Here is a 20,692-nt window from a genome sequence, read left to right on the forward strand (position 1 = left end):
AAAAAAAAAAAAAAAAAAAAAAAAAAAAAAAAAAAAAAAAAACAAATCCCTATCTGCATCCTCCCCTTCAGTCCCCATCAGCACCCAGGCAGAGGAGAAAACATGGCAAAACCTTCCACAAATACATGACTCCATTGCCACCTCCCCATTTTAGGTAACAATAGCCAACACATGGTTTACCATGTGCCAGGCACTACTCTAAGCACTTCACCTACATTGATACATTTAATCATCACACAAACCTGACAAGCAGATTCAGTGGTATTATTACGCCCATATTACAGAAGAAAACAGAAGTTAGTACAGTAACTCGCTAACACCACTCGACTAGAAGATGGTAAATTCAAATACAAGCAATCTATAACTCACGACTATCCAGTAGAATGGTTTCTGTCATCATTCCTGACTGACAGGTCAGAAAACTGATCCTTGAGACACGGTGTTAGTGTGGGTGCTGGAGAAGGTATGGGAGGAGGAAGGAAAAACAAATTGAAGGCAGGCAGCATGAATGCCATCTCTGGTCAGAGGTCAGAGTCCTCTTGCTTTATGGATGGCAAAAGTGACGTCTTCACCCACCTCCCTGACTGAGGCAAGCTGCTGATGCACTCTTTTGGGGGAAGCACTGTCCTCAGTGTCCCTTCAAGGCTCCAGATGGCCAAAGATGAGGTGGGACTGAAACAGGGAAAAGGCATAGACGATACATTTCACAACCCCATGCTCCTGGTGCTTGGCTATTCTATGAGCTCAGAGGCATCTTGATGACTAAGGTTAAAATGAGAAAAATGCTAACAGCCTCACAATCCAATACTCAGACCCCTACAATGAGATGATGACCCAGAGAGAGGACAGGTCACCTAACCTTCTGGTTCCTCCTTCACAAGATACTCAACTGATGTGAGTTAAAGGCTTTCTACTCCCAGGGGCCAAGCTCACTCAGAGACATTATTGCATAGTGGTGGAAGACATGGGTACCAGAGCCAGGCAGGCAGGAGTGTAGGGACCAGATGGCTCAGCAACCAGCCACTGATCTAGGAGAAGCCACCTAATTTCTCCAGAGCTTTATTTTCCTCCTTAGTGATCACTTGGTTGAAAACCAAGGTTGTTGTGAGGGTTCAATAATACCAAAAAAAATAAAATAAAATATTTTTAAAAAGCAGTACACTGAGCTACTGCTGGGCTGAATTTACCTGCACATTCTCTTCAGTCACCTCAATTTCAGCAGTGTAGATGTAGTCGATCAGCTTACTGAGTGTCTGTCCATCCACATCTTTGATTTCAATCTTCTTGGCTTTACTCTCAGACATGTCACCTAGAGTTCACAACAAAAACAAAACATGAATTTGGTGCCTAGGGTATAGTTAATTTCTGCATGACCTTCTGCGTTGTCTTAGAAACAAAAACATACTGCCTGTGCTCTGGGAAGCAGTAGAAGGGACTCAGGCACAGAAGAGGGTTAGCCAGCTAACATCTGTGTCACACCAACCATGAATCTCTGATCATCTGCAAACCCAGTCTTATGCATTCCCTACCCTATCTATTGCCTGTTTTCATGCTGAAGGCAAATCAAAGTGCAATAGTCCATTCAACTGACATTCTCTGTAAACTTCTTTACACCAGGAATAGTGAACATCTGCAAATGTCCTCAAGGAACACAGGTCTAGCAAGACAGATACATAAAAAGATAAATGAAGTAACAAGAACTTGGTAAAAGTAGGCACAAAGCACCACAAAAATCAGGAAAAAAACATAACATTTTTGAGTGCAAACTAAGGCCAAATATTGCCCCTTTCAATCCTCACAACAACCAGAGAGTTTATTAACATTAGCCCCAAGAATTAGCCATGTAGAGCTTGGCTAGCATGAGCAAGGTGTTGGTTCAATCCCCAACACAGGTAAAACTTATGTGTCTATGGCAGCAGGCAGAGGACAGCAAGTGACCTTGTCCTTATTATGCATCCAGGAAGGAGCCAGGTTGGTTGAAAACCAAGGAGTGCATACCCATAACCACTGTGCTACCCTAAATCCCCAAAACACAGAGAAAGGGCAAAGAAACTCAACCTAGGAACTCCAGTGAGGTGTCCTACCTGAAGGTCACTTTTGAGCTGAATACTAGAGGAGGAAAAGGAGTTCCACAGGCAGCACAGGTGAGGAAGAATTGGCAGGATGTGGATACCATAATAAAGGAAGGAAAGTGCATAGAAGATACATTTAGAGACTAGCAGGAGACTGGCTGTCTACACAGGGTGGTGCAAGGAACCAGAAGATGAAGAGGTGGATAGGGCCAGGACTTGCAGATCTACACAAGCTGTAAAAGCTTGGATTTTATCCAGAGGATGACACCACCAAGAGCTTTTAAACAGGGAAATCACATCAACAAATGGGTATTTTTGAATGAAATTTTGAGTGTAGGTTGGAAGTTGGATCAGAGGCAGGGAAAGAAGTTGGAAGGCCCTGATAATAATCCAGGAAAAAGAGGATGAAGGGCTATGAATGAAGGCAGCAGCAGCACCCCATTTCCAGTCTTCAGTCCTCTCTGACTTCTGCCTCTACTCTATAGGCAATCAATCCATGATTTTACCTAGAGTCACGGTCCTTCAGCAAGAGCAGCTGCTTCCAGAAAGGAAAGACAGTCAACACATGGTCTTTGTGGACTGAAATAAAGGGCAACTAGTCTACAAGAAACAAAGCATTCAGAAGCCCTAATGCGAGTGTGAGAACAGAGCCTGGGTGGTTGTTTTCTTTCTCTGGAATTCATGCAGGAGAGCCAAGAAAATAAAGTACAGTACAATGTGTAGGCTGCAGACGCCCACCTTCAAGCTGCACGGACTGCACATAATTCTTCCACAAATCCTGTTCCCCTCCTGACAGTCCTAGATTTGAATGACTCTGGAAATTTTTTCAAACCTTGACTGTTTTCTTCATTGTCAGACCAGGTAGACCAGAGCCTTCTACTCTGTTCTGTTACCTCAGACTACTATGGAGACCAGTGAAAAGGCCCGAGCTCAGTGAGCCCTAAGGAAGGTAAAAGAGGCAGAAAGGAAACAATAAAAGATGGTAGATTCCTCCCCCACCCATAAAACAGGCTCTTACAGTCTCTTTCAAATTCATGTTGAGATACACAAAAACAATATAGACAAGAAAATCAGAGTTAAATTTCTCTTTCCAAACAGCTATTAAGAAGTTCATTAATAAGTGTCCACATGATAATTATACTGCAAAATATAATCAAAGACAGTCAATTCTTAGTTTAAGAATGTAGGCCTTCAAAAATAAGACTGAAAAAAAGCATCCTGACTACAAGAACGAAAAGGTTCATTCAGCAGCTCTCTCATGAGAGGGCAGAGCCCGAGCTGATGGTCTGTCTGTAGAATTTGCACTTCAGAGTCAGGCTATGCTCTTATAACTTTGGGTAAAATTAATGGAAACTCCTGAAGACTAGGTAGATGGGTAGATGGATAGATAGGTGGATAGGTGATAGATAGATAGATAGATAGGTGGATAGATAGATAGTGTAATAGATCATCTCAGTTCATAAACTTGACTCTTTCCACAATTGAGTCAAATCAAATTCAATGGTTAGGATCAATGTTGAGCTTATGGGGAAAATCTGATTTGGTTCTTCCCCAGTTCAGTTTGTGACCAGGATAATGGAGCAAAATGAGTTCATGAACTGAAATAGATACATAGATAGATACATAGATAGACAGATAGAGATATAGATATGATCTATGATCCACAAAAGGTTAATACACAGTTTTACAGACAGAATTCTGAGGGATTTTTTTTTTGCTCTATTACAAAGCTGAAATTTCTAATTTTCAACATTAATACTTAAAATTTCACTTAGAAAGAAAATAAATGTGAAAGAAAAACTAGGGAATTGAAGACAGTGATTTTCTAAGAATGCTCCCATGTAGTATATTAGAGATCTGTATAAAGGGAGGGGGGAAGGAAAGGAAGGGAAAAGGAAGGAAAAAAAGTGGAAACAAAGCTTTTCTAAATGGGAAGGAGGGCTTGAAGGGTAGGGAGGGGTACAGGGAAAACAGAATTAAGACGTATCATGCACAACTACAAACTCCCCATGATGAATATGATCAATATGTATGACAAATATGTACTAATAAAAAAGTTTTAAAAAGGGACAGGGCTAAGATTTGAAACTTAGCAGGGAAACAAGTTGGAAGACAGATACACCTTAGAGGTGACAGATCTGAAATTAGTCCTTGAGGCATATTTCATAAAGCCTTCTATACCTTAAAGCTGACCCTGACCAAAGACCTTGATCAAAATATTCCAAAATTCAAAGCAAATTCTTTATACCCAGCAACTAAGAAACAAGGGGCTGGGACCTTGTCAAACTTATTGTCAAGATATCCTCAACACATACCAAAGTGCTTGGCATAGGGGCTGGGGATTTAGCTCAGCGGCAAAAAGCGCCTGCCTGAGAAGCGCAAGGCCGTGAGTTCGGTTCCCGGTACCGGAGAAAAACCAAAAACCAAAAAAAATAAAAATAAAAATAAATAAATAAAACAAAGTGCTTGGCATAAAACAACCACTAAAAACTGTCTCGGAGTGAAGAAAAAGAGAAAGGGAGGTTCTCTCTTGACACCTCATAATGCCATGGGCTTCTAATAATTCCTGAGGGGCAGGAACCATCCAGGGCTTAGAGTTTAGTCATTTTTGCTCCTTTACTCACCTCTAGTAATTTGACAAAATATTTCTAGAAACAGAAAGTGAGTATACTAAGATTTTCCAGCTCAAGGTCAACCCAAGGGCCCTCCTAAGCTAACTTTTTCCTAAGAGGCCCAGCCAGCCACCTCGGGATCTGAGTTCTCAGACAACGTCCACTGGCTGCATATCTCTTTGGCCTTTCCACCTTCTGCTTATCATTCTAACATGCATATCTTGTTTCTCCAAAGAACACTGTCCACTCATAGCAGACAGCTGTACATTCATTCAGGAAGTATGTATCAATGTGTCCTAGGTGCTAAGCCCTATGCTAAACCCAAAGGGTATATAACAGTGAACAAGTGATCTCCCTGTCTTCATCCAGCTCAGCCTAGTGGACATAGAGAAATAAACCAACAATTGCAAAGGGTGATAAATGCCACAAAAGTGGACCCTATTTGAAAAATTCTTAAGCCAGGGATTCCTATGACCTAAATATGTTTTCAAAATTATGAGTACACAAGAGAACATATTTGCTTTTCTTGGAATATGGTAAGTCCCCAATTTACGAATATTTGCATTGTGAACTTTCACAGGTGTACTTTATAAGATTCACTGATGTGCTGTATAAGACTCACTTTGTCAGATTATGAAGGAATCTGACTTATGAATGTTCTCCCAGGATGGAATTTATTTGTAGGTCAGGGACTTACTGTATAGTCCATTATTCTTATAAGACAGATTCATAATGATAAAGAGGGCTGGGGATATAGTTCAGTGGCACAAGTGCCTGCTTGGCAAGCGCAAGGTCCTGCGTTCGATTCCCAGTATCAAAAATAAAATAAAATAAAATAGAATCATTGTTTCATAACAATAAAGAACCACTGATACTCAGAAGAAATGTGAGAATGAGAAAAGAATAATCTGGAAAGAGAATAGAATATAAAAAGGTCTAATGGTAAGAAAGAACATAGCCTAGACGGGAAGCATAAGTTCAATCTGGCTAGACCATAGCATTCAAAGGGAGGAGCACTGAGACAAGGCTGGATATACAGGCAGAGACTGGACACACAAGGGCCTTGTGGGCCATTCAGAAGACTTCAGACTTTACCCTGATGACAATGGGAAGTGCCTGACTGGTTTTAGGCTGGTAAACATGGAATTTTTATTTGTGGAAGAACACCACAGCTATCATGTAGATGATGGTGGAGGGGTGGGTGTGGACAAAACAAGAAGCAGGTTGACCAATTAGGAAGTCACTGCAGAATATCAGGGGAAAGATGTTGATGGCCTGGACTAAGGGGCTATGTCTTGATGATCTTCTTCTAATCCTCAGGCTCCACTTTAGGGCCTTGTATTGGCAGTCTTGGAGAAACACAGAGGCCCAGGAGCACAGGCAAGTCCACATCCCTATTAGGTACAAGCGTTCCACTAGCCCCTGGCAAGTTCACATGTATATAATTGAGATATTTTTAGGTAAAAAACTGCCAACGATGATCAGGAAGACGGAGACCTGACTTGAGGAGTGTAATCAAAAAATCTTTTATATCACAGAAGATTCAAGAAGTCTAGAAAAATAATTGACTCATCTTCCAGGTCACTGGTATATACTCAATCCTATTATTAAGTAAATAAGCCTTGCAACTGAAAAAGGGATGGTAGACTGGCTGTCAGGTGTCTCTAGAGAACCACATTTAAGCCACAAATTCCTCTCCAAGTTTATGTTTTTATTTTTTTTTATTTTAAAAATAAAACGAAAATATTAACAGACAGACAACCTTTTACAAAATAGCAAAAGAACAGTACAGACAATACAGAGTTACAAACAAAGTGGTAGGAAATTAACAATGCTTCTTGTATTACATATTGATATCTTCAAAGTGGTTTCTCATGAAAACAGATAGAGACATGCAATGTTGATCAATCAACGACTCATTGACAGTTTCTTTCAGCAAAGAAATAGAAGACAGTAGAACAACTATGTTAACTATCCTGTGTATACATACATACTAAATTTCTCCTTCTTTCCCTTCTCTTTTCCCACATCCCAGTTGCCCTTTACCCTTGAGTGTTTTCCTATCATTTCACAATATCTATCATACCTCCTAGTTTAAATTAACTCTTTCAGGTTTTACACTAGTGAAACAATGCAGTGCTTGCACATGCAGATCTGATTTATTTCACTTATGATTATGGTCTCTAGTTGTGACCATTTACCTATAAAAGCCTTGAGTTTATCTTTCTTTATATCTGAGTAATATCCCATTATATAAAAGTATCACAATTTTCTTACCCAAATGTCCATCCACAGAGGATTGGACAAGTTTATGTTTTTAAAGGGAAGAAAAAGGTATGTTCAAAAGTCCTTATATTATAGAATTCTTCCTCCCTCCTAACTTGAATCCTTTCTGTTATAACAGTGTAATGCACTAGGCAGAATGAAAACTGAAAAATCTTTCTCCTTTGCACAGCGATCCTTCATGGATGTTAAGAAGGTGTCAAATCATCTTCCCCCAACCCTTATCCAAGTCCTCATATCTGCATTGCCAACTCATTTGGCTAGAGCTGAGCACTAAGGCCTACATCACCAATAACCTCAAAGGAGAGAAAGCAATACTCTGTCCCCTCCTTGAATCCTAGCCAAGCCTCCTGCAGAACAGTAGTCTGAGCCATTTGGCTGTAAAAGTCTGACCTTCATCTCCTGTGAAATAAGGACATTCCCTGCCCTGCCTTTATCCCTAGCCTGTGTGAGAATCAAAGGAGACAAGAAGAGGGTGAGAACTGGGACAGCAGAATCCAGCAGAGCCACAGTGATAAATATCACCCTTTACCCACCTTGCCTGGAATCTCACCCCTCCTCCACCTGGAATGGATTTTTATTCAGCTAGTGGCAGAAGGAAATGCCTGAGTATCCACACAGATATTTCAGGTCAACTCTAATCACTATCATAATGATGAGTGTCACAGCCACACATTATCTCCACAGAGCTTTGGAAACTGTGAATTGCTCTAAGTAACAGGAATTTTTAAAGCACCTTTTCTGTGCTGGATGCCTTATACACATTACTGAAATTTGTTACTTGAGTATTATTATTTCGGTCTCAGAGATAAGAAAGGTGAGGATTGAAAAGGACAAGTGAATTCTCCACCAAACACTTTGAGTGCCAGAGTCAGGATTGGAAGAAAGGTAATTTTGGCTCCAAAGCCCTTTCCAAGATACCACACTATCTCCCAATACAAGATGGCATTATGACCCCTGTGTATAGTCCTTAGCAAAAAGGCCTCTATCTCAGCCACTCCAAGTCTCTTCCATGAATACTCATAAAACATTCCTTACCAAGAGTGATCTCCAATGTGGATGTAAATTTTAAATCTGAGCTACTCTAAACCCAGACAGTTCTATCCTAGACCACCTTAGTAAACCAACTGCACCTTAATGGGGACGGATATCAGTCTCTATTCTTAGGCACTATCAGACCTTTTTTTAACCATGGTCCAAATCACTGCCTTGAAAACTCTGTTTCTGTATCCACAGCAACATATAATTACACATAGCTACTATATTCCTTCAGCACAAATCTGGGTTTCCTATGCCAGAAGAGAATGTCTGACTGTGATGTGGGAAGTTAGGGGCAGTAAGAAGAACTCCCATTTTGCTGTACTTCACCCAAATGTGACTAACTCAACAAGACAATCAAATAAAAGGGCAGAGCATTACTCCTTAATCCCAGGCAGCCTGATACATCCAGCCCTTTTAAAATGAATTGTTCTGTCTAATATCTGACTCCTTGGAGGCAAAGCTCTCAGGATCCAGACCCTATCTACTATGACTACTATTTTTTACAACCTCTGTCAAGGCCCAAAGAAACTATCCAGTTTCCAGTTCTCCCTCCTTCACCACTCCATTGCCTTGTGTCACGTTTTGAGTTGCATGTTACATGCAGTTCTTCAAAGGCACCAATACACCATGTGAACACTGAAAACACAGCACAGGGTATCAGTCAGGACCCAGCTGGGTTTGTCAGACAGCAAGGTTAAAACAAAGGTTGTATGGAATGAGAGGATGCATTGGGGGTAAGCGAGCCAAGCCTCTGTTGCTCTATTTTGTGGATGACTGGTGTCCACTCAAATTGTTGCCCCTTACACCCAGCACACTCCTGACCTCTTCTTATATCTAATTTCTACAGAGACCAGTGGAATATCAGCATTAATCTAATAAAAACTGGACAGTGATTCTTTAAAAAACAAAAACTAATCTAAATCAGCCATGTAAATGGTACAAAAAAACAGAACAGTGGAAGACATCACTGTGAGGGTTTCATTTGGGATAAAAGCCATGTCTTTGAGCCACAGTGATACACGTGAGACCATGAGACCATATATTCTTTAGACCTCAGTTCCTTTAACACTATTAAGTGGAGGCTGTTTTTAAAGTATAGAGATGCCATGTAGTTCAGGGACCCATATGAAACATGAATACTACAGTACAGGAAAACTGCATCCCTGGAGATGCAGGTACTAGCAGGAGAGGACTGAGGGAGAGTCTTAAGTATTTGGTACATATGGGAGAGACAGGAAGGTCCCCACATTGCTGGACTCTCCACTCCTGTTGCATAGAAAGGAGTTGAGAGATTTGTATACTCTCAGAGGGCGCTCAGCTCTTGCTTTTACCACTTGTATTCCAAGTTATTGTGGGCCAGATATGATTGAGGCGTATGGGGTTGGCATTTGGAACCACTACAGGCTATCTGGACACACAAAATTATAGGGCAAAAAAATAAAAACACCAAATCCTGACTAAAAGAACATAATTGCACAACTCAGTCAGATGAAAGCCATATGTATTTCCCTTTGGCCTTAAATGTGCTGATAGAAATGGACTTACCAAGAGCTACCTGGCCCTCTTTGTGACAAATTTTAGGCATTTTAAAGCCAAATATGATAACTGGAACATAATTTTTCAGTGTACTTGGAGGGTGTTTTGTACCTGTTTACCAAGTTTTAGGCAAAGCCAAAAGGTTCCAAAAATACAAAAATTTCACATAATGCTGATGGGAGCACAGGTTAGAACAACTAATGGGCATTGTGACAAATGTCTCACAAGTCTTCAATATGTTCACAGCCTTTAACCAAGTATTTCCTATTCTATAAATGTAGTCTAAGGGAATAGTACAGACTATAAATAAAGCCAGGTATGGTGGTGCACACCTGTAATCCGAGCACTCAGGAGGCTGAGCAGGAGAATAGCTACAAGTTCGAGGTCATCCCGGACTATATAGTGAGCACAAGGCCAGCCTGGACCATAAGCAAGACTCTGCCTCTAAAAACTAAAAGAAGAAAAAAAGAATGTAAATAAAGATTAAGATGAAAGTATACTCATGACAGAATTACTTAGAATAGGGAAATGTTAGAATTATTATTTCCAGCAAATAAGGAAATGGACTTTCAATTAGGATATATATTGCACTGACTAATCTTGACTCTCAACTTGATTAGCTTATGTGACACCTAGGAGATTAATAAAGTAGATTTCTGGGTATATATGGATGAATCAAGGAGGCATAGTCTTGAGACAATATCTGATCCCTGGCACCTTCTTCGCTTTCCTCTCTGTTTCCTGGCTACCATGAGGTAAGCAGCTTTCATCCACCATGCCTTTCCACTACTGTGTTTCTGCCTGGGAGCCAGCCAACCATGGACTGAAACCTCTGAAACCATAAGTCAAAATATACCTTTCCTCCTTTAAGTTGTGTATGTCAAGTATTTTGTCCCAATAATGTATAAGTTGACCAATAGAATGGAATATTATGAAGCCACTGAAATTAGGATGTAGATACACACGATTTCATCAACATGGAAAGATATTTATGACATAATGCTAAGCTCATTTAAGTACATTTTTATTGGGTAACTACTATCCAATGAATTGAGAAGGTATAGTACTTACCCTCATAAAGCTTATAAATGACTAGGAAAATCAAATATTGAGGAAGTATTAAGATAAGAAAAAGCATAAAGTACATTGGGGGGAAGTAATAAGGGGACTTAACCTAGTCCAGAAGGGTCATGGAAGGACCTCTGGAAAAAAATTATGCTTAAGAGGTAATGAGGGATAAATACAAGTAAGGCAAGCAAAGAGACAAACAGGGAAAGCATCCTTTAAAGAGGAATACCAATTTTTAAAAATGCATATATCAAAAAAAGTTATTCAGCTATACATATAAAATGAACTCATCTATGTTGAAAAATTTATTTTGGACATGTACCTGTTTATAAATACAAAATTTTAAAGGAGATAAACCATACTTTTACATAGATGTTGTAGTATATGCATATTTTTAAATTTTTGCTTGTTCACACTTTCTGATTTTTTCTGTAACCAACATATGTGCATAGTATTAAAATGTGGGGTATTCCACCACAAATGTGTGGGTGGAAGGATGAATGAAAGAATGCATGGTAACCAGATGGAAGGTTGGGGCTGAACATTACATTACACTCCCCAGAGTCTATATATTACATTGATTCTTCCCTCCCTTCAATTACTAAAGCCCAATATCTGTTCCAGAAACATATTTCCTCCCAATTTCTAAAATCACTTTTTTTTTTTTCCTAAGGCCATCCCATTACCCCAGAGACAAGTTGATTATCAAAAGTAGACCCAACAACATAATTCATTGCAATTGCAAACAGCTTTCTCTCAATATTGGACTTACCAAACCACACACACAAAATGTGACCAGCAGAGCTATGTATTGAAGTTGTAGCTAAATAACTACTGGGGACAAGATAAATTTAAAAAAAAAATAGAGATGAATGGAGGAAAGAGAATAAAAGGAAATAAAACCCTAACAACTAGAATGAGATCACTGCAAAGGAATGTGGCTCAAAATTTCCAGGTAGTGAGCTCAGCTGGTTTTCCAAACTACAATGTGAAATTCCTGGCCCATAGCTCAAAGCAAGGCAAGTGTGGTTGGTCCCTTTCAGAAGAGGAACAACTCCAAGTTGAGAGCAGCTCCTTCACATGATGATCTAGGGGGGACACATATACAAGGAACCCTCACAGCACAAGTGCCAAGGTTCTCCCAACAAAAATAACCTGCCCAGCTACGTGCCAAATTAGGAAAAATAATAAATTCAGCAAAAATGTTCTGCATTCACCATTCTTAGCAACTCATGTTCATTCTTTCAGTATTCACGGGCCACCTTCTGTGGTGGACATTGATGATTTAACATTGACAAGACATGCTTCCCACATGCTTCCTACAGGCCCAAAGCTCAACATTTCATTAGTTCATTTAAAGAAATACTTGAGTCCTACTACATACCAGGCACTCAGGATTAGTAACAAACATGTTCAACAAGGTCCTATCTTCACAGAACTTATATTCTAGTGAGGAAAGACAGGTAAAAAAAAAAAAATTTAAATACTAAGATGATTATCAGATAGTGATACGTGATATGAAAAAGTCCAGTTATAGGCTAGATAGACAAATGTGGAACTATGGTCAGGGTAGTCAGAGGAGCCTTCTCTAGAGAGGAGACATTTGCAAGAAGAAAAGCAGCTAGTTACATAGCTGCCAGGGTATGGGCATTGCAAACACACCAGAATGCAGAGCAATGATGACCACACTCAGAGCAGGCACAGGGAACCTGGAAAGCATGTGGAAGGGAGAACTGACCCAGTCTGGGGATCTCGCAAACTGAGATGGCCTCCTTCTGTCAGCAGTGATTTATACGGCACTGTACCCAGTTCAGAAGTGGTTCTCTGATAAACTAGAGACAAGAAGCTCAGCCTGTTGGTTCCAGTGAATTCAGTCCAGTTGTAGCATTATATGAAATAGTTATACAAAGCTATCCCTTTCATAGGCATTCCCAGGAACAAAGGGACCCCTGGTATTGTACCACAATCCACACGACTATAATGGCTGGCAGATGCCCATGACCTCCTCCTGAAAGGAAGGGCTAGAGAAGAACAACGTGTGAGCCTGACAGTAGACTATTCCACTTGGCCAGGCGTCCAGAAGTGAAGACCCACTCACTATGTGACCTTGAGAAAGACTCTTTCCTTCTCCCACCCTGTGTCCTCCATCTGCACAACGAGAGATCACAAAGCCTGGCAACGATCCCAGTAATCTACATTGTTAACAAGCTCCCCTACAGCTTATGATGCATGCTGAAGCTTGAGAACTGATAGGCTGTGTAAGTCTACCTCTTTTTCCCTTGTGGTGGACAAGGAGGGGCCCACAAGTCCAACTGTCCTGCCTGAGACTTTGGCTCCATCAAGATCTTCATGGTGCCAAGCTGAGAACAGAGAAGCTCTCATGGTAGGTTTTACAGCCTTCTCTTTCCTTGTTCCCCTCATGCTACCACCCTCTCTGTTCTCCCAGTGGAGTGGCAGCCCCATACCTGAGGGTACTGTGTGCCCCTCACCGTACCTGTGAACATCGCACAGAAGTAAGGGCTGCAGGCTGCCAGGACCACACGGTGGGCTTCTATCTCCACATCTTCTGCCACAATCATCACGTCACACAACAGCTGCTTACTGTAAGGGGACAGGACGGGGACAGAATGGTCACAGCATGGATACCTATTCCCATTGTACAAAGGTATTTTTATTTCCCACCCAGATTTCATACTGTCATCATACAAGACTGTTACAGAGACTTGCTCTATCTTGATGTAGGCAGGAAGATGGGCTCATTGACTTTCCAAGTCCTGATATGCCTTCCACTCATGCTTTCATAAGGCATAAAGAGAGGTCCAACTATGCTACAACTGTAAATTCAAGGCTGCTTTATTTGTCTTCACCTCTCTGCTCCCAAGTTCCATCAGCTCTGACTGAGAATTATGGGGACAGTGGCTGGGGAACAGTGACAAAAACTTGGGGCTGTCAGTTGAATGACTGAATGAATGCCAAGCAACATGGGCATAGCACTGAGGTGTGCTACACCAAGACCAAGGACTAATAATTCTTCAATGGCTATATGGCAGTATTAGAGTTTAGATCAAGAATGTCCCTCAAAGGCCTCATGTGCTCAAAGGTGGCACTTTTGAAAAGTGACTGAATCATGGGGATGATACAACTGACTTGCTGTTAGGAGGTAGGGTCCAGTCACAAAAGGCAGGTCACTGGGGGCATGACCTGGAAAGATGTATTTCCCTCCATGGTTTCTTCTTCCTCCTGCTTCCTGGCTGCCATAACATGAGCAGCTTTCCTCCACCTAGGCCCTTTCACTATGCCTTCCTGCCTTGGAACCAGCCAACCATGGACTGAACACTGTAAACACTGAGCCAAAATAAACCTCTCCTTCTTCAAATTGTGTGTGTTAGGTATTTTGTCCCAGCAGAAAGGAAAGTGACTGAGATACACTGGATGTGCAATTCTGATAAGAAGTCAGACTCCAGTACTCTCCTTCCACCTAGACCTAACACTACCACCAAGAAGACTCTACCTGTACACACTTCCTGAAGGCCCTGTGCAAATTCCTATCATTGCGATTATTAAGAATATTGTAACTTTCTTTAAATGATTGTCACTCCATCATACTATAAACTTGGAAAAGGAATTGTCTTATTTACCTTTGTATCCTAAACCCCTGGCTTCATGCCTAGCACACAGTAGACCTGAATTTTTTCTGAACAAATGGAAGAATAAAAGTGGATCAACCTACATTTAGAGACAGAACGGATATCTGACTACTTTAGAGATTGAGAGGGTGCCACAAGTCTCTGTCAATACAGGAATTATTCTTTTATCAGTGTAAGCTTTTATCATTCTTATAATTAATATAATAACAGTTATGAGTTATAGGTATCAGGTCCTGTTCTATTCTAAGCACTTTTTGTGCACATATTATCTCATTTAATTCTATCCACCACCCAATAAAGAGGGTTAAGTATTCTGCTAGATATAAAAATGAGGAAACTGAGGCTCAGAGAAGTTTGGCAACTTTCTCAAGGTCACAGACAAAGGGAACACGGGAAAGTTGAAACATGATTTGAATGCATGTAGCTTAAACTCAGAGCCCATTGAATGGTTCTGCCTTTACACTAAAACACTAGAGGTAGGAAGGAAAGCAAGGAGGACAAACACATTGCAAGTGTCACTCACTGGTGATAGTTCAAGAAATCTGAGGTTATTTCTGGGCTCTATGTGAGGCTGTGGAAACTAGTTAAGAAGTCTGCCATGATTGAAAGATGGAAAAGAAGCTGCATACAGTATTTGCCATCTCTGGTAAAGGATATTAAGCCACTGTGAACTACCAAAACATTAGTCCAGGTTCATTGAGAGAAATAGAAAAATAAAAATGGCACAAAAAGCTCAAGCTGCAAATATCCTTAAAGATCATCTGGTCTATAAAACCCAAAGAAGTGAAGAGCTGCCCAGAGCCACAGGACCTGAATCTTGAATCCAGCTCTCTGGACTCCATACACAGTCTAGTGATTATTCCACTGTACCACAAAGCCTTGTGACGGGCTGATACTTCTAATGGGAAGACTTAGCGCAATTTGTCATAGCTAAATCTTGGAAACAACCCAAATGTCCATCAACTGAACAATGGATAAAAAATATGTAGTATTATTATATGATGAAGTACTATTCAGCTATAAAGAAAGATAAACTCGAGGCTTTTATAGGTAAATGGATGCAAGTGGAGACCATACTCATAAGTGAAATAAAGCAGACTCGCATGTGTAAACATCGTATTGTCTCTCTAGTGTAAGAAACTGAAATAGTAAATAAGATCCAAAAGGTACAATAGATATAGTGAAAGGGAAAGAAACTGCTCAAAAGGGAAGAACAACTGGGATGGGGGAAAAGAGAAAAGAAGGCAGGGAAAAAAAGATATAGATAGCTAAGGTAGCTAAGATAATTGTACTACTAATTTCTATTAGTTCATTAAAAGGAACATTTAGTGCTTGTATCATTTGCTCAATCTCACAGGCCTGTATCTGGTAATCTGAGCAACTACTTTGATAATATGCAATATAATAACCATTGTTAATTTCCTATCACCTTGTTTTGAAATTCTGTATCATTTTTATTGGTTCTTTCTCTCTCTTTATAATAAAAAAGAAAAAGACACCTTAGCACCAACAGGTAAAGGTGGTCAGGACATGTTCAGCATGGGGACTAAATTGTGAGTGATGGGGCTTCTGGAAAGGGTAAGACCTGTGGGCACAAAAAGACAAAACCAAGAGGTTGGGACCTCCCACTGAATTGACAGCAGACCTTACCCAGCAACTTTATCAGAATAACCAGTACAAACAAGAATAGGACTGACTCTGCCCCTACAGGGTTATAAGAACATAGACAAACAAGCTCACCACTGTTTTCTAACCCGTCTTGGCTGCTCTGGGGACACAAATCATGAAGATCAAATGGGATGGCAGAAGCCAAGTAAGCTCTGGTCAAAGTTATTATAAAAATGTATTCTCAAAAGAATAAACTCATCTTGAACATTCTAACTTCTACTGAAGATTTTATAGAAAAACTGGAGTTACCACCACTGTTTAAGAGAAGCCAATAATGTTTTTAGTAAGTAACATTTAGATGATGAAATTTTTAACAAGGAAAATTAAGAAATGCTAAACAAGTTTTCAGTACTAGAAGTAAACAAGCAAATGTCAGAGTAGGATATCTTGTACAAACTCAACAAAATGGATAATTCCCAAGTAAATGGGATATGGACAAGGAAGAATAAAGATCGCAAATTCAATTAAGCAAATAAATGAGAGCCGTTCTGACAGGTCAGGAGTTGATCTCAGTGCCAGAGAAATTCTAACCTGAGAAAATGGGTGTGAAGCCTAAGCTTATTGTCAATCTGATTGGATTAAGGAAGGTAATAGGACCAGGGAGGCACAATACTCATCAGTGGAATAATCTAACAGCTTAGTGTGCTGTTAGAAGGTGAGGCGCAACAGGAGGTGGGACCCTGGGGGCATGCTTTTGGAGGCTGTTGTTTCTCCCGGACACAGCTCTGCTTCTTGGCCACCATGAACTAAGTATCTTTGCTCTGCCACCTTCCACTATGATGTTTCTGCCTTGCAGCCAGAACAATGAACTAAAATCTCTGAGACTGTAACTCAAATGAAACTCTCCTCCTTTAAGTCACAGGTATTGGATATGCTGTCCAGCAACAGGAAATCTAACACATCAGTACAAAAAAGTTGCCAAAAACTCAAAGTAGGCTTTCCCTGAGGGTGGGAAAGCCTGCCTGCACACTGCAGACATCTCCATGTCTCTACCTTACATGGAAAGCCTGCAGAGCTTACAAGTATTCCTATTCAACCAATCAGAGGAAGTAGGGGATCCTTTTCTTTCCCAGCTATGATACTACTCCAAAGCACAATCTTGAGAAAAGAGAAGTGCTATACATTTTTTTTTCATTTGTGGAAAAGTACAGTACAGCTATTAGGAATGTGCTGAGGCACTAAAATCAAAATTAATAGTGTTTATTTTGTTAGCAAGTACATAATATGCCCCAAGTTTACAGAATTGAGATATATTATAAATGAAATAAGGCACAGTGCTAATCATCATACTCAGCAAATGTTAGCTTATATCTTTTCTTTTTGCCCATAAAATATTTCCTTAAGGTTAGAGGTTAAGTGTTGGACATGTTCAATTTGAGTTGCCTATTGCACAGCTAAGTGGGGTTATCAAGTAGACAAGTGGATAGACACATGGGTCCAGAGTTCAGAGGCGGGAGATGTATAAAAAGATGAGGGGGCTGGGCACAGTGGTGCATGACTGTACTATGAGCTACTCTGAAGGGTGAGGCAGGAAGATCACAAATTCAAGGCCAACCCGGGCAACACAATGATATCCTATCTCTTATTTAAAAACAGAGAGAAGAGGAAGAACCAGGAAAACAGAGAGTGTGGTACAGAGAGTATACCAATAAAGGGTCTAAAGATATCTATACAGATCAACAGAATAGAATTGAGAGTCTGGAAACAAACCCTTACATTTATGATCAACTGATTTTTTACAAGTGTGCTAATACAACTAAACTAGGAAAGAATAACTTTTTCAATCAGTTCTGGGACAACTGGATATCAATATGCAAAAGAATGAAGTTGGATCCCCACCTCACACCATACACAAAAATTAACTCAAAGTGAATCAAAGTCCTAAGTGTGAGAGCTAAAACTAAAACATTCCTAGAAAAAAATATAGGGGTAAAGCTTCATGACTTCAGATAAGGTGATAGTTTCTTAGCTATGACACCAAATGTACAAACCACAAAAGAACAAATGGTAAGTTAGGTATCCAAATTTAAAACATTTGTGCTTCAAAGGATACTATCAGGAAAGTAAGAAGCCAATCCACAGAACGAGAAAATTTTCTTCTAAGTTACCTACCAGTAATAGGCTTGTACCTGGAGTATAAGAAGAATTCAAAACCTTATAACTCTATAATAAGCATAAAAATAACCCAATTCTGGAGTACTGGCAGGTTGGGGCATGAGGATTAGAAGTTCAGAGCTAGCCTGGGCAATTTAGCAATACTTAGTGAGACCGCTCGGTTAATAAGTATTAAAGAGGAACTGAAGAAATTGGAATCTTTACATACTGTTGATGAAAATGTAAAGGGTACAGCTGCTTTGGAAAACAATCTGGCAGTGCCTCCAAAGGTTATAGAGTTGCCATGACTTACTGCTTTTTGTAAACCCAGAAAACGAAAACATACACCAAAATGTGTACCTGAATGCTTACAGTAGATTATTTATTATAGCCAAGAGCCAATTTCGCTATATCTAAATAATTAAATTTTATTCATCAATAGAAAGGAATGAAGTGCTGAGATATACCATAATGTAGATGAACCTTAAAAACATTATGCTAGGTTAAAGAGGACAAACACAAAAGACTACCTATTGTATGACTCAAAAATAGGCAAATCTATGGAGAAAGAAAGTAGTTATCGCCTGGGACTAGAACATAAAGGGGAAATAAAGGCAGGGGGAAGAAGTGGAAAGGGGTGAGTGTTACAGTACACAGTGAGTGATGAAAATATTCTAAAATTGATTTTGGTTGCATAACTGTGAATATTTTAAAAGCCATTAAATTTTATGTTTTAAATAGGTGAATTTATATGGCATAGTAATTATATTTTTATAAAGCTGTTCCCAAAAGAAAAAGGGAAGCAGAAAGCAAAGTGCTTAGATGATTCATTACTAGTGGTAAAAGCATAGTGACAATCCACAAAAAGAATAGAGCAGAGAATTGTTTGCAGTGGTAAAATGAGAAGTCGAAACTATCAAGGGGCCAGGGGTACAGCTCAGTTGTGGAGCATATGCCTTGCATGTGCCAGGCTCTGGTGGGGGAAGGGGGCACTGTTCAAATAAGATAAAAAAAAGAGAAAGAAAGACTATGGATTTCAAATGCTCATTGGATTCTCCACCCTTCCTGTCCCCTTCTTTTCAGACCTGGTCAGGGTGTTCTGTTCTGAAAAGGACTTCATCACCACTACTGTGATGTCAGGAGCCAAAGGGTCCCTTAAGTTCTCCTACCCAGACATGCTGTGTTCTGGCCAGAGCAATGAAGCACCAAAGAAAAAGGAAGCCTGGATAGTTACCATGCCAACAGCCCATTCTCTACCATGCAAGTAAAAAGAATAGGATATTCATGAATTATGTGATTCATAAATTGCAAAGAACATATGTGCTTGAACTAAAATAGCTTAAAATTAAGGGAGGGGAATGTGAAAACAATGCAAGAGAAAATACTAGGGCACTGGAATATCATGTAACATTTCATTAACTTAATCCCTATGCGGCAAAACACTTGAATCCAGGTCTTCAATGAAACAAAGTTAGCCTACCCTCTCTCTAGCACTCATTAAACTTACATACATCATAAAGTGTCACTTCAGGTATTCTTTTCCCCTGCCCCACCTATTCCACTCCAGTTTCAGAAAGTTTGCCATTTAGATACCTTGGAATTTGGTAGAGCCTTTGAATACCATAAGAATACAAGCTTCACTGAGCATAAGACTTTGATTCTCTTTTTTACTGCCAAATTCCCACAACCTAGTGCAGTGCTTACACCATCATCACCATCATTTAGCTAACACAGAATATTCATTGTGTGTCAAGGTCTCACAGTAATATCTAAAGAATACTTATTATGTTAATTATGAAATAACTGTATTATTAGTTATGAAATAACTAATTCTATATCTAAGAATTAGTACTATAGAAGTAATTATGAATGTGCACAAATAATAATAGTAATATATGGGCTTTCACTTTTCTAAGCACTTTATTCATTAATCCTCTTAACAACCAGCAAGACTAGTACTATTATTAGCCCCCTTTTATGCTATACAAAAGCAAGGTCAGACAGACTAATTAACTTGCTCAGAGTCACACAATTAGTAAGACCTACAGCCAAGCTTTGAAACTAGTCTGTGCTGTGACCACTACATTACACTGTAACAAAGATAACCACCGCAGGTATTTTTATATGAGGAATTAGGAAAACCTAGATATCCAACAAGGAACTGTTGTTTTAAAATACACCAAAAGTAGAATATCATTTATCCATTTCATATAGAACAATGAGATAGAAAAATGTGTTCCACAAAGTGTTAAGAGACAAAACTAAGGGACCAGGGATATGGCTCACCAGTACAGTGCCTGCCTGGTAAGTGCAAGGTCCTGAGTTCAATTCCTAACACACACACACAAAAAGAGAGACAAAATTAGATGCAGATATATATTTGAAAAAATGATATTCTCCAAAGTGTTACTAATAGTATTAAAATTATAGATTACTTCATGTTTATCTGCATTTTCTAAATGTTCCTCAATAAATATATTTCTCACTGGGTGTGGTGACACAGGCCTGTAATCCCAGCACTCAGAAGCCTCAGGTAGGAGGATCACTGTGAGTCTGAGGCCAGCCTGGATTACAAAGTGAGTTCAAAGACAGCCTGAACTACATAGCAAAACCCTGTATCAAACAGACAATCAATCAATCAAAAAATAAATAAATAAATTCCTTTTACAGA

At 39.7% G+C, this 20,692-nt stretch overlaps 1 protein-coding gene across 6 annotated transcripts in view; it reads right to left on the reverse strand.

Annotated features, from left to right (window-relative positions):
• Positions 1-20,692, reverse strand: part of Klhl3 (kelch-like family member 3) — a 123,471-nt gene that overhangs the window by 68,149 nt on the left and 34,630 nt on the right. For 4 of the 6 annotated variants that reach the window (XM_005376506.1, XM_005376502.2, XM_005376504.2 and 1 more), the window contains 2 exons: positions 13,107-13,213; positions 1,188-1,309 (listed from right to left, as the gene is read on the reverse strand). In XM_005376506.1, the coding sequence (XP_005376563.1) occupies positions 1,188-1,309; positions 13,107-13,213 (229 nt within the window). The remainder of the gene's footprint in view (positions 1-1,187; positions 1,310-13,106; positions 13,214-20,692) is intronic. The other 2 variants (XM_013506859.1, XM_005376505.1) reach the window with 1 other exon arrangement.

This window comes from Chinchilla lanigera, unplaced genomic scaffold, assembly GCF_000276665.1.
Source record: "Chinchilla lanigera isolate Chin_1 unplaced genomic scaffold, ChiLan1.0 scaffold00007, whole genome shotgun sequence".
Lineage (NCBI taxonomy): Eukaryota > Metazoa > Chordata > Mammalia > Rodentia > Chinchillidae > Chinchilla > Chinchilla lanigera.